General features: G+C 45.2%; 1 protein-coding gene across 1 annotated transcript in view; it reads left to right on the top strand.

The window, feature by feature from the left end:
* Window positions 1–11,260, top strand: part of HEPHL1 (hephaestin like 1) — a 209,077-nt gene extending 197,817 nt beyond the window's left edge. The window contains exons 11-12 of the mRNA XM_086936267.1: window positions 8,102–8,314; window positions 11,082–11,260. Of these exons, the coding sequence (XP_086792393.1) occupies window positions 8,102–8,314; window positions 11,082–11,260 (392 nt within the window). The remainder of the gene's footprint in view (window positions 1–8,101; window positions 8,315–11,081) is intronic.
* The last annotated feature ends 1,917 nt before the right edge of the window (window positions 11,261–13,177 follow it).

The raw sequence follows: 13,177 nt of genomic DNA, 5'->3' as shown, positions 1-13,177 counted from the left end.
TTTTTTTTATTGTTCTCTCTTTCTCTTGTAATCTTTCCCTGATTCGTCTACATTCATACCTTTTTTTTCTTTTTTTACTGAGTTTTATATAGCGCTAACTTTACCCGGATCGGGTATCGGAGCGCTTTACATAGCACCAGTTGCATTACATGAGGGCGTATTCATTTTTTTTGTTAGGCACGGGGAGATTAAGTGATTTGCCCAGAATCACAGGATGTTCAGTGTCATTGCCGAGACTCGAACCCAGTTCCCCAGATTCGAGGTCAACCGCCCTAGCAGTTAGGCGAGCTCCTCTCCCCTATACCTGGACTGTAATCAATAGTGTGCCAGTTCTTTTATAAAAGCAATCCTTATCTGTGAAGCTTGTAGTTGGTTTGTTTCCTTCTGCAGCCTTCACTCAATAAGATGTCCATATGTGACTAATCCAGTTCCAGCTTTCCAAAATATATCATTTAATCTCTTAGAACATCTGCAACTTTCGTCCAGTGATTATTCAGATATTAACCCAACAATGTGAAGAGACTAGTTAGATAATTGACCTGTCCAGTGAATAGTGATCACACATGGAAAGATCACACATTGGGGTGCGGGAACTCCACATCTTCAGGCAGCAGAACAAAGAACTCTGCCTCAGAGACGATGACCATCCGAACAGTAGGGACATTTGCCAAGGCTTCTGGCAGCTGAATGATGTAGCTGTGAAGTGTGGCTGGTGATAAGGGGGAGAGTTTGATTTGTACTCTGTGGTAGAATGGGGAAAATCAGGATAGTGGAAGAGGAGAGAAGGGAAGCTGCCTCTGTTACATTGGCAATTGCAAGTACACAATTGCTCATATACTGGTTTCATAATGCATTTCTGTCTTTTAAATGTTGCTGTTACAGTGAAGATGTAATATCACATACTGCAAGCACAATTACTGCTATTTACATTCAACAAATGACAGCCTATAGACATCAATGTGTGTGTCTTGATAAATTAAAAGCAGAGCCCAGAATAAGTAGCAGCACTGACTCACAGGTCTTACTGTTATGATTTTTAATTTCATCTCTGGTCTACTATCTTTATCTCACCCCAGAAACAACCAACAGTTTCACCAGGAGAATTTGCTGCTGGTAGCTGTACAGCTACATACACCCCTACTACAGCCTTCATGTCCCATTGAGGCGTAGGGTTGTTATCTGGATCTGAATATGGAAGTTGTGACCTCTTACTAGAGGTGAGGGCCATGGAAAGGTAAAGTTCTTGACAATGACAAAGCATATTCTGCCATCCTGTGCCACCCCTAGGAAACATCTGTCATCAATGGCCGGCCATACATTGCCCCTTACCTTGTTTGACACTTTAGTAAGTCAACTGTAATTTTGCACAAAACTGGTGGGTTCTGGGCTCTTTTGTGGGCCTTTTTTGGTAGAGGAAAGTGCCACTAATAGCTTTTTCCATAGGGAAATCCTAATTTAAAGTACTTTCTTTGTTTCATTGTTTTGGCTTAAATCAAGAGCCCTTTTTAGTTTCTGACCTACTAGTTGAAAGCATTGCTGACTTGGTGATTTGCTTGGTTTGGCACTTTATCAAAACGTTATACTTCTCAAATAATTTGACTTGGTGAAATTTTAGATAGTTATTTTATATAGAACTAAAAAGTGGCCCAGATCTCTCAGAAATCCTCATTTTTGTTTTTTCCCACTTTAAAGTTTCCTTGACGAAAGAAGTATCAGTGATCACAGAAGCGCTCTTACACATGTTTAGTTTATGGAAATATGCGAGTAGGGTGCAGGTTACAGTAGGAGTGGCTCACACTACACTGGAGGAAATATTTACTGCAGGGACGGAAGCATTACAGATATCTATAGTTAGTCAAGTGAAGTCAAAAATTTATATAGCGCGCTACTCACCCAGAGGGTCTCAAGGCGCTTGAGGGAGAAGGGTTAGCTATTGATCAAACAGCCAGGTCTTGAGTTGCTTTCTGAATGAGAGGTGGTTCTGTGTAAGACGGAGGTGGGTGGGGAGGGAGTTCCAGGTCTTGGCCGCCAAGTAGGAGAAGGACCTTCCTCCCATGGTGGCTTTTCGGATGCGTGGAATCGCGGCGAGGGCTTGGTTGGACGATCGTAGTTGGCGAGTGGGGGTGTAGAAGGATAGGCGAGTGTTGAGGTATCTGGGTCCTTGGTCGTGGAGGGCCTTGTGTGCTTGGGTGAGGAGACGGAATGTGATTCTCTTGTTGACGGGGAGCCAGTGTAGGTCTCTCAGGTGACCGGATATGTGGTTGTGGCGAGGAATGTCTAGGATGAGTCTAGCGGAGGCATTCTGAATACGTTGAAGTCTTTTCTGTAGTTTGGCTGTGGTTCCGGCGTAGAGGGTGTTTCCGTAGTCCAGTCGGCTGGTGACGAGTGCTTGGGTGACCGTCTTCCTTGTTTCGGTGGGGATCCATCGGAAGTTCTTTTGGAGCACGCGTAGGATGTTAAAACATGATGATGAGACGGCGTTGACTTGTCTGCTCATCGAGAGAGAGGAGTCTAGGATGAATCCCAGGTTGCGAGCATGGTCCGTTGGTTTGGGTGTGCTGCCCAGGGCCGGGGGCCACCATGAGTCGTCCCAGGCAGAGGGGGATGATCCTAGGATGAGGACTTCCGTCTTGTCTGAGTTCAGTTTTAGACGGCTGTTCTTCATCCACTCGGCTACGTCTTTCATCCCTTTGTGAAGGTTGGTTTTAGCGGTGGTTAGGTCCTTGGTGAGGGAGAGGATTAGTTGGGTGTCGTCTGCGTAGGAGATGATGTTGAGGTTGTGATGGCGGGCGATGGATGCGAGGGGACTCATGTAGACGTTGAAGAGGGTGGGGCTGAGCGATGATCCTTGTGGTACGCCGCATATGACTTCGGTGGCCTCTGATCTGAAAGGGGGGAGGCGGACTCTCTGGGTTCTTCCGGTGAGGAACGAGATGATCCAATCCAAGGCCTTATCTTGTTTCCCGACGTTCCTGAGCCGTTGTACTAGTGTGCGGTGGCAGAACGTATCGAACGCTGCGGAGAGGTCCAGGAGGATGAGGGCTACTGTTTCCCCGTTGTCGAGCAGTGCCCGGATGTCGTCTGTGGCTGAGATGAGGGCGGTCTCGGTGCTGTGATTGGCTCGGAAACCGGACTGTGAGGGGTCGAGGGAATTGTTGGACTCGAGGAAGGTGGCGAGCTGACTGTTGACGGTCTTTTCTATGACTTTGGCGGGGAATGGGAGGAGCGAGATGGGGCGGTAGTTCTTAAGCTCGGTGGGGTCTGCTGTAGGTTTTTTCAGGAGGGCGCTGAGTTCGGCATGTTTCCAGCTCTCCAGGAAAGTAGCGGTGTTGAAGGAGCAACTGATGATGTCCCGTAGTTGGGGGGCCGATGATAGAGTCGGCCTTGTTGAAGATGTGATGAGGGCAAGGGTCGGTTGGCGATCCGGAGTGGATGGAGTTCATCAAGCAGATGGTGTCTTCTGTGCTGATCGGGGACCAGGCGCGGAGGGTGGTGGTGGGGGGCTTCGGTTCAGTGGTGAGGGGAGTGGACTGGTCGCCGAAGCTTTTATGAATGTCTGTGATCTTGCTGTGGAAGAACGAGGCTAGAGAGTCGCAGAGGTCTTGCGAGGGAGTGATGTCGTTGTTGCCGGCGTTGGGATTGGTGAGCTCTTTGACAATGCTGAAGAGTTCCTTGCTGTTGTGGGCGTTGTTGTCTAGTCGATCCTTGAATGCTGATTTTTTGGTGGTGCGGATCAGCTGGTGGTGTTTGCGGGTGGCGACCTTGAGGGTGGTCATGTTGTCTGTCGTTGGGTTTCTTCTCCAGGCTTTTTCGAGGGTGCGGCAGTTCTTTTTAGAGTCCTTGAGGTCGTCGTTGAACAAAGAGGCTTTTTTGCTTCCTGGCTTGTTGGGAGGGTTTTTCAAGGGTGCTAGTTTGTCAGCGCAGTGGGTGATCCATTGTGCGAGATTGATGACTGCTTGATTTGGGTCTGTTGGTCTGGCGGGAGGGTTTTGGTTCAGAGATGTGGTGAGCTGGTCGGTGGTGATTTTGTTCCAGCTTCTGCGAGGAACTTGTTTCGGGTGGTGGTGGGTCGTGTTCTTTCTGAAGTTGAAGTGGCGCAGCTGTGGTCTGTCCAGTGGAGACCTGTGGCGTGATTGAAGGAAATGTGCTTTCTGGAGGAGAAGATTGGGTCAAGTGTGTGTCCGGCATAGTGGGTCGGGGTGTTCACTAGTTGTTTGAGTCCGAGATTGGCGAGGTTGTCCAGCAGGGTGAAGGTGTTGTTGTCGTTGTTATTCTCCAGGTGGAAGTTGAGGTCCCCAAGGAGAATGTAGTCATCGGAGGGGAGGGCGTGTGGGCTGATGAAGTCAGCGATGTCTTCACTGAATTGTGCGCAGGGTCCTGGGGGTCTGTAGATGAGGGTGCCTCTGAGTGTGGTCTTGGGATCGGTATGTATCTGGAAGTGAAGGTGTTCGGCGGCTGTGAGGGTGTCGTCGGGGCTGGTCGTGGTGTGAATGGTGTTCTTGTGAACGATGGCAATGCCTCCTCCTGTTTTGTTGGTGCGGTCTCTTCGAATGATTTTGTATCCATCCGGGATGGCTATGGCGACGTCGGGTGCTGATGAGGCGTTCATACAGGTTTCCGTGAGGAAGGCGACGTCCGGAGTTGTGGTATCGAGTAAGTTCCATAGTTCAATGGCGTGTTTGTGGATCGAGCAGGTGTTGAGCAGGATGCATTTCAGGTGGGGAGTCGGCCAGTGTTGAGTGCAGTGAGGGATGCGGCGTCGTATGACAGGCGGGTGGGTTGGTTTTTGCGGGGGCCAGGGGGCATGGCGCTGGGCGCGGTCCAGGCACGGACGGGCATAGACGGGCTTACCTTTGGCACGCCTTCGGCGCGTATAGGGCGCGCCCGCTGCGCGTGAACGCTGCACGCAAGTGCATCTGTCATAAATGGAGAGTGGAGGGGGGGCGGAGCGAGGGAGGAGCAGATGGAAGGCGGGAGCGGGGTGGCGAGTGGGGACGGGTAGCGGTGAAGCTGGAGGGAGCGGGGGTGGAGCAGGAGGACGAGTCCAAAACAAAAGTATGCACAATGCTAACAGGGGCACGGAGGACGATGAGGCACAATAATCACAGGGGCACAGGCACAATCACTCGAGGGGCACGGAGGACGATGAGGCACAAAATAATTACTAATGCAGGCACAATTAATGTCAGCTCAAACAATGACTGGCACAATATTGCGGGCACAATAATTACAGGAGGACGATGGTCAATACTAGGCAATACTTATCAAAGGTAGCGGAGGCAGCACCAGCGATGGGGCAGGAGTTGTGACTTATGGGGCCTGGTCTGGTGTTTGGAGGAAATGAGTGGCAAGCTGTTGTCGTCGAGTGGAGCAAAACAGATTGTAAGTAGTGACTCAAGGTTACTTTTTATATTTTTTATTTTTGAGTTTTGTATAGCGCAAAACTTGTATAAACATACAGTGATTGCACAGAATATTTACAAGGAATGCATAAAGAGAGAAAAATAGTAGGCAAACAGGGTGAAAATCTATAATAGAGAGTGGACATGCAGGGTAAAAATAAACCCATAACAATATACAATTGTAGTTGTTCTGGATAAATGAAAAAGTCCAGAGGTAGCGATATTAGGTTATTTCAGTTGTAGTAGGAGTCAATAGGCAGTCATTTCCAGAGGTAGTAGAGTTCCGGCTCTAAGATGGAGTGTAACATGGGAAGTTGATTATTTCAGGAGGGAGAGTTCAGATATTTGTTGAGAAGAAGAAATTTAAGTTTTTTTCTGAAGTGTAGGACTGATTGGTTGTCATGTAGATCCTGTGGAAGAGCATTCCAAGTTCTAGGAGCATTCCCGGTGTTGGAACTTCACAAAGGCCTCGTTCGGCCAGCTTTTGACAACTTGTTTGGGAGGTAGGTACGTTTTTGAGTGTAGAGAGCTTTGTGGGTAATGCAGGCTGTCTTTAATATACTTCTTGCTTTGATTGGTAGCCAGTTGAGTTTCTTAGGTGTGGGAGTGATGTGATCATGTCAGCTCTCCCTGAAGGAGAGTCTGGCCGCTGTGTGGATTTCATTGTTATCGTTGCATTACCACAGTCCAACTTTAAGAAAATTGGGGATTGCACTACAGTTTTTTAAAGTGTTTCAGTGTGTCGAAGAAACTTTTTGTTGAGGCATTGATATGGTCTTTCAGTGTCAGGTTTTTGTCTAGTGTAATTTCTAGTGATTTAACAGAGTTGGAGATCGATAGTTTACAATTTAAAGCAGTTAGGCTTTCTAGCTAGTTATGAACATTCGGTTTTGTATGGGCTAAGCTTTAAGTGGTTGCTGGTCAGCCATGACTGTACCATGGAGAGTGTTATTTAGGTGCTGGATGTCTTTAATGACAAGATTTTAATGTGTAGTTGGGTGTCGTGTGCATAGACATGCTAGGCAATTCTGGCTTGTTACAGGATCATTGCAAGAGGTTCCATGTATAGATTGAAAAACGTCGGGGAGTTCCAACATGTGTCATTCTCTACGGCGCCCGTTGACGGAATAGCCACAGCATTCATGGCCCCAGACCTAGAATCCAAGGAAAACAGAGACCTAGCAGACTTACTACTCACAGCTGCGGTTAAAACAATCCTAGCGAACTGGAAGTGCACCAGTAAAGCCATCTTTAAAAGATGGATAAACTGGGTGACCTTTCTGAGAGGTGCAGACAATATCACAGCAAAACACTCAACCAACCACACAGCTAGGAACGAGATGTGGGCCACCCTAGACAAACATCTAGGTCAGAACAAACCCCCCTAGACTGACAACAAGCGAAACACCAATGCAAGGGCACACCAGACTGTACTGCACTATACTATATTTGTAAACTTCTTTTTTTAATAATAAAAAAAACTTTGAATTAAAAAAGAAAAACGTCGGGGAAAGAATTGATCCTTGTGGCACTCTGTGAGCCTGATGTTGCAAGTGAGGTGGAACTGTTTAGTTTGATGGTCCTGATGTGAGGTGGAACTGTTTAGTTTGATGGTCCTGATGTGAGGTGGCTGTTTCATTGGTGCTATGCTGTCAGTCAGTCACTGTGTGTTGTGTTTTGAGTCAACAATGCCAGATTTTCATAATTGCTTGATTTGCACGATGTCTGTGACAGGCAGGACTTATGGCTTCAGAAGAATGCAAATCACATAATAATAAGCAGGAAACCAAACTGCAGAAACAGTCATAAATATCAAATTTCTTCCTTTTTAGAGTGTATGTTAGCTCACAAAGTCTACATCAATACTAGGGACATGTCCTGTAAATAGGCTTATGAATTCCGATCAACCTGGGTACAACACAATATTATGGACCCACTGAATTACCATTGATAGCACCGTAAACCATTTGCAAATGGGAAGGTGCCCCAAGTGGACCTCTTCCCCTTTGTGAATGTTTCAAAAGCATTTTGTAGACCAGGCAGTGGTCCCATCCTGCTTATAAAATATGAATGGAAAACTTTTCACTTTTCTCTTTGTAAAGCAGCTTGTTGTACTTTAAGGAAAATGGGCTGCTTTCCAAAAAAATAGATTGATTTATTTAAAAACAATCACAGACATTGTGGTAGGATGACCTCAGTAGGCCATCAACCTTGTGAATTTTGCGATTCCTAATCGGTCCCAAATTGTGACCTACCTCATTAATATTCATGAGGTAGGTAATGTGTGACCCACTGGGAATTGCAGATTTTTGCGATTTCCTAATTGTGAATAGCAAGGATTCGCAATTAGGGAATCAAAAAACGGTTTCTTCATACATCTGTTCAACTTAGCCAGTGCCTAGATAACATGGACAATATTATTAAGATTGTGTTTCACAAGGTTAACATTAGTGTACATTGTCTTCAAGATATAATAACTCTTACCTTTTCCCGGATCTTGAACTTCATCCCATTCACATCACTTTTCGCTTGATGGTATGCACACTACGTACTGATTTTTAGCTTCATAAGCTGCACGTGCCAGCCCACTTATATTCCTGTTTATTGCTAACCAGATCTCATCTTGGCTATCTTCTCAGTATAGCATCAGTAAGTGCTTTTGTAGTCACTAAAAATATTGTGCTTTTTTCTCTTTCAAGCTGTGAATGGGTATATGTTCGGCAATATGCCTGGCCTGGAGATGTGCAAGAACGACCATGTATCCTGGCACGTCATCGGCCTCGGCACAGAAATTGACATGCATGGAATCTACTTTGAAGGGAACACCATTCATATGGGTGGAATGACGAGGGATACCTTAAATGTGTTTCCTCATTCATCAGTAACTGCCCTGATGGAGCCTGATAAAGTGGGTAAGTACCTATGTGTAAATAAGTTGTTTTGTCCAACATGGGCATCATATGACCTGGTCATATTGTGATAACAATCTGGTGGTTGTATATGGGTAACAACTATCTGATTATTATTTCAAAATGTAGGTTCACACATAAGCCTCGATTTCCAGTTCACTATGCCCCCCACTTACACTTTTGTAAACGATAATACAAAAAAAGTATTGTAAGTGATCCGACTATTTCATATTATCGCTGTAATCTTTGATACGTATAAGCAGAGGTTCATCCAGATTTTCAAAAATTAGGGTTGTGTGCAGCAAAATGCACAGAATTTCATGAACTTCTTCCCTTCTAATCACATTTTATGCTCTAACAAGTTATTAACAAATTCAGGTTTGAAAAGAGAACATATTAGGGATCTCTGCCTTTCCTTCTGTACACCACAGACCTGGAAGTGAACGTGAATGGAGCAAGATCGCCCCTCCCCCAAACCTGAGTCCAAACACACACTTGTTTGCCAATACGCGGATGACACAATATTTTCGATTGTACTAATGTTGGTGTGCAAACATCTTTCGTGGCACCAAAAGGTTGTATGTAAGAAAGAGAGCAAGACAGTAATGTTGCAGGGATTCTTCTCATACACAGAACTGTGCACAGGAACCCAGGACTTCAGTGAATTGTGGTGTACCAAAAAACTCACCTCAGTTACAAAAATCCCTAACCGACTAGCATCGGTGTCTCATTAGCTCTCCGTCCTAAAGCGAAGCTACCAATTATTACTATTATTGCATTTTGTTAAGCGCAACAGCTACCTCCAACGGAGGTGTCCCGGGGTGTTGACAGCGAGTTGTGTTGGAGAGAAACCCGGTGAATAGGCTGAAGGGGGCGGGGCTCTAAGGTAGACTAAAGAGCCAGGTTTTAAGATTCTTCCTAAAAATCGATTCTGAATTGGCTTTTCGGAGATGCTCCGGAATGGAGTTCCAGAGAGAGGCGGTTATAAAAGAGAATGAGCGACCGCCTCGTCTAGCTTTTTTTAAACATGGAATAGCTAGAAATCTCTGGTGATTCAATCTCAGTGTCCTGTTTTGAATATATTTGGGTATTCTTAGTTTTAAGTAATTAGGACTAGTGTCGCTGGTAGACCTGAAGGCCAAGGTCAGAGCCTTGAACTGGATCCTCTTTTTTGCAGGCAACTAATGTAGGCTGCGTAGATGTGGGGAGATGTGATGGCGGTAGGGTACATTCCTGTTGAGCCTGGCAGCCGCATTTTGAATGACCTGCAGCTTTTTGATGAGATAGTCAGGGAGACCCAAATAAAGACTGTTGGTATAATCCAGTTGAGAGGTAATTAATGCATGCACCACAGTTTTCCTGCAGTCCATTGGTATGAGATGTAAAAATCTCTTTAGGGTTTTCAGCTTCCAGAAGCATGAGGACGAAACTTGGCCTATCTGGGCCTTCCCTGAGAGGGCGTAGTCGAATTTGAATCCTAAGTTTCTCGCTGACGGGACTGGCCTAAGGGGAGGATTATGTTCCATAGGCCATCAAAGTTCGGCTTTTGGGGGTGATGGCTGGTTAAAAAACAGAACTTCTGTTTAGTCCGTATTCAATTTTAAACAGTTGTCTGTCATCCAGGATGATATGTTTATCAGACACTGTTTAAAGTTAGTAAAAGCAGCCCCAGAGTGGTCCCTAAAAAAGAACGCCAGCTGGGTGTCGTCAGCGTAGGAAACCACCTTGACACCATGATGCTCGATGATTGAGGCAAGTGGGGAGAGGTAAACATTAAAAAGGGTTGGGCTAAGGGCCGAGCGCTGTGGGACTCCGCAGATTAGTGGGTGGGCGGTGGAGACATGAGGACGTAGACAGATTTTCTGGGATTGGCCATCGGGAAAGGAGTGGAACAAAGTTAGGAAAATGTCCCCTATGCCCAACTGCTCAAGCCTCTCGAGAAGGATCAGGTGAGATACAGTATCAAATGCTGCGGACAGGTCCAACAGCACTAGCATAGAGTAATTGCCATGATCCAGGGTCTCTCATATCATTTCTGCCACTACCAGTAGAGCTGTCTCTGTGCTGTAACCAGTCTGAATCCGGACTGGGAATCATGAAGCAGGTTATTCGATTCAAGGTATGCTGAGAGTTGTTTCTACACTTCCTTTTCTAATATTTTGGCCGGAGCTGGCAAGACGGAGATCAGCCTGTAGTTCTTTAGTTCAGTTGGGGCAGCATCTTCTTTCTTTAGAATGGGCTGTACTAAAGCGGTTTTCCAGCAAGATGGATAGGTGCCTGTATTCAAAGAAGTGTTCCAGATCTGGTTTAGTGGGGGGTTCAGTAGTGGGGCAAGTGAAGTAAAAACGTTGGCTGGACAATGCTCAGTCGGTGATCCAGATTTGAGTTTAACAAGTTGTTTAAGTGAGGCTTCAGCGCAGAACTGGAGGAATTTACACCAGGTGACAGAGCTGTGTTGTTTAGGTGAGGGTGGGGGAGAATTTTTTGAAGGGATAAATGCCGAATATATTGCTTGAATTTTATCTTGAATGAAGCAGGAGAGGTCCTCGCACATGGCGGCCGAAGGGGAAATAGTGCTTTTCATGGACTCAGGCTTGATAAATCCTTGAACAATCCTAAAAACTTCTTTGGTAGAGTTGTCAGAGGCAGTGATTTGATCAGCCAGAAAGTCCCTAATGGCATGGCATTTGAGTTTTTTTAGTTGTTTTAATGCTGCTCTGTAGGTGCTCTTAGTCATAGTATCATAATTTTTCCGCCATGTCCGTTCCAGTTTTTACAGAGACTTTTCTCTCTAAGAAGTTCATCTGTAAACCAGGGGGCGGATGGTTTGGTTCTAATCATTTTCATATTACTAACCAGGGCCACTTTGTCAAGAGCTGTGGTCACCCGGTCATTGAAGGAAGAGGCATCCCTGCTGGGTTCCCCTGTGAGCAGCAGAGAGGTATTTGAGAGTACCGGTCCCAATGATTTTAGTGAGACTTTCCTCCAATTCCTTTTTTCTTCATATTTATTTTTCACTGGGTTTTTGTTGCTTGGAACGACAATAGTGAATGGTATTAAGCTATGATCTGACCATATGAGTGGAACAGGATCTACCACCTTTAAAGTTGGGATATTTGTAAAGATCAGGTCAAGTAGATGGCCTGCTTTGTGAGTGGGAAGTGCAAACATTTGGGTAAGGTCACCCAGGACAATGAACTTTGCGTGTCTCAGTGAAAGATCAGTGATCCAATCGCACATCTCCAGCAGTTAGGATAATTCAGAGTCCGGGGGCCTGTAGACCCGTAGACCTTCCACAGCGAAAGTGGGGGAAATGTTAATGCTGAAGGACATTGCTTCAATTTGTCTGGTCTGATCAATTATTTTATGTGAGATCTCTCAGTGGTCCCTTAAGATCACAGCAATGCCTCCCCCTCTTCTGCTGCCTATCCAATTAGCTGTGATTATTTTATATCCTTCTGGAATAGCCAGCAGTATATCCGGGTTGGAGCAGTCCCTCAACCAGGTTTCAGTAAGAAACATGAGGTCAAGAGTTTTTGATTAGAGTGTGAGCCAAATGTCATCTCTATGTTTAGGGAGAGATTGACAGTTGATTAGGCATGCGTTATTAATGGGCCCATCGGTTGGAGTACGAGCTTTAAACAGCGTTTCTGTACTGATGTCCTTATGTTTGCAGCCTAGGGACTGTCCATTATTAGACAATGATTAGACAACCCAGAACATGCAACTTTGGGTACTCTCAGGAATGGTGGAAATCAAGAATACTCTTTTGTTTTTATTCTCATACCAGTCCACAACATGAGTAATTAGAGACACGGAAAAATTTTAAATATTTATTTTAATGACGTGCTCTAAGATGCAGTATTTTTGCTAAAATAAGCAGACATGTGATTAAAAATATTATGATCATCATTGTTACAATTCCATAAAAGACAAAGGGAGAAATCATATTATAATGATAGTGGAAACAGGTCCTATGGTGCCTTGTGAACCATCCACCCCTGCTAAGAACTAGGTTTTATAATAATAATAGAAGGTCTCTTAGGCTTGAATGGGGAACCCCATACCTCCAAGATCAGCAGAAGTGAATCACATCACAGGATGAGTAAAGCTCTTTCTCTCTCCTGAAAAGGATTTTCTCCAAGCTCCTTAATCATGCATGCAGTGCAATATTAAAGGCACTAGAATTTCAGTTAGCTGCAGCTGTGTTCTTGGTGTGTCTACAGCGTGGGCCGATCAACCGGAATAACATCATGTTTATTTATTTATATAGGGCCATAGTGTTTTATATAGCGTGAACATGACCCTGCGTAGGGTATCAGAGCGCTTTACAGTTGCATTTCCACAAACAAAACCTTATAAGTTACCAAGTCATCAGTTAATTTACCATGACTAGACTAAAACATTAAGCTTCAAGGAAAACATATATACAAGCCCACAACAGGTTAATGAGCGGCAAGAGGAAGCAAGGCAACTGTCATGAGAAGATTGTAGACAATAGCTATACTATATAGAATTAAGGGAGAAATTTCCTCATATAGACCGATTTTGCTTCCTTTTTGAATGCCGCGATGGATAGGATTCTTCTAATTTTAAGGGGGGTGCGTTCCAGATTCTCAGAGCTGCCCCGGAGAACGCTTGGTCATGAGTTATTTTCTAACAAAAACGAGCCGGTTTCAGTAGTAGGTCTGGGTGGCTCCTGGAAACCCGGCACCCTCCTGATAGCATGAGTTTCTGGGCTAGGTAAACTGGTGTTTTGTAGTGCAAAGCTTTGTGAGTGATGCATGCCAACTTGAATTGAATTCTTGCTTTGAAGGGCAACCAGTTGAGTGCTTTCAAATGAGGGGAGATATGGTTGAATTTTTG

Source organism: Lissotriton vulgaris, chromosome 8 (assembly GCF_964263255.1).
Source record: "Lissotriton vulgaris chromosome 8, aLisVul1.2, whole genome shotgun sequence".
Taxonomy (NCBI): domain Eukaryota; kingdom Metazoa; phylum Chordata; class Amphibia; order Caudata; family Salamandridae; genus Lissotriton; species Lissotriton vulgaris.
This window is presented reverse-complemented; position numbering and strand designations above follow the sequence as displayed.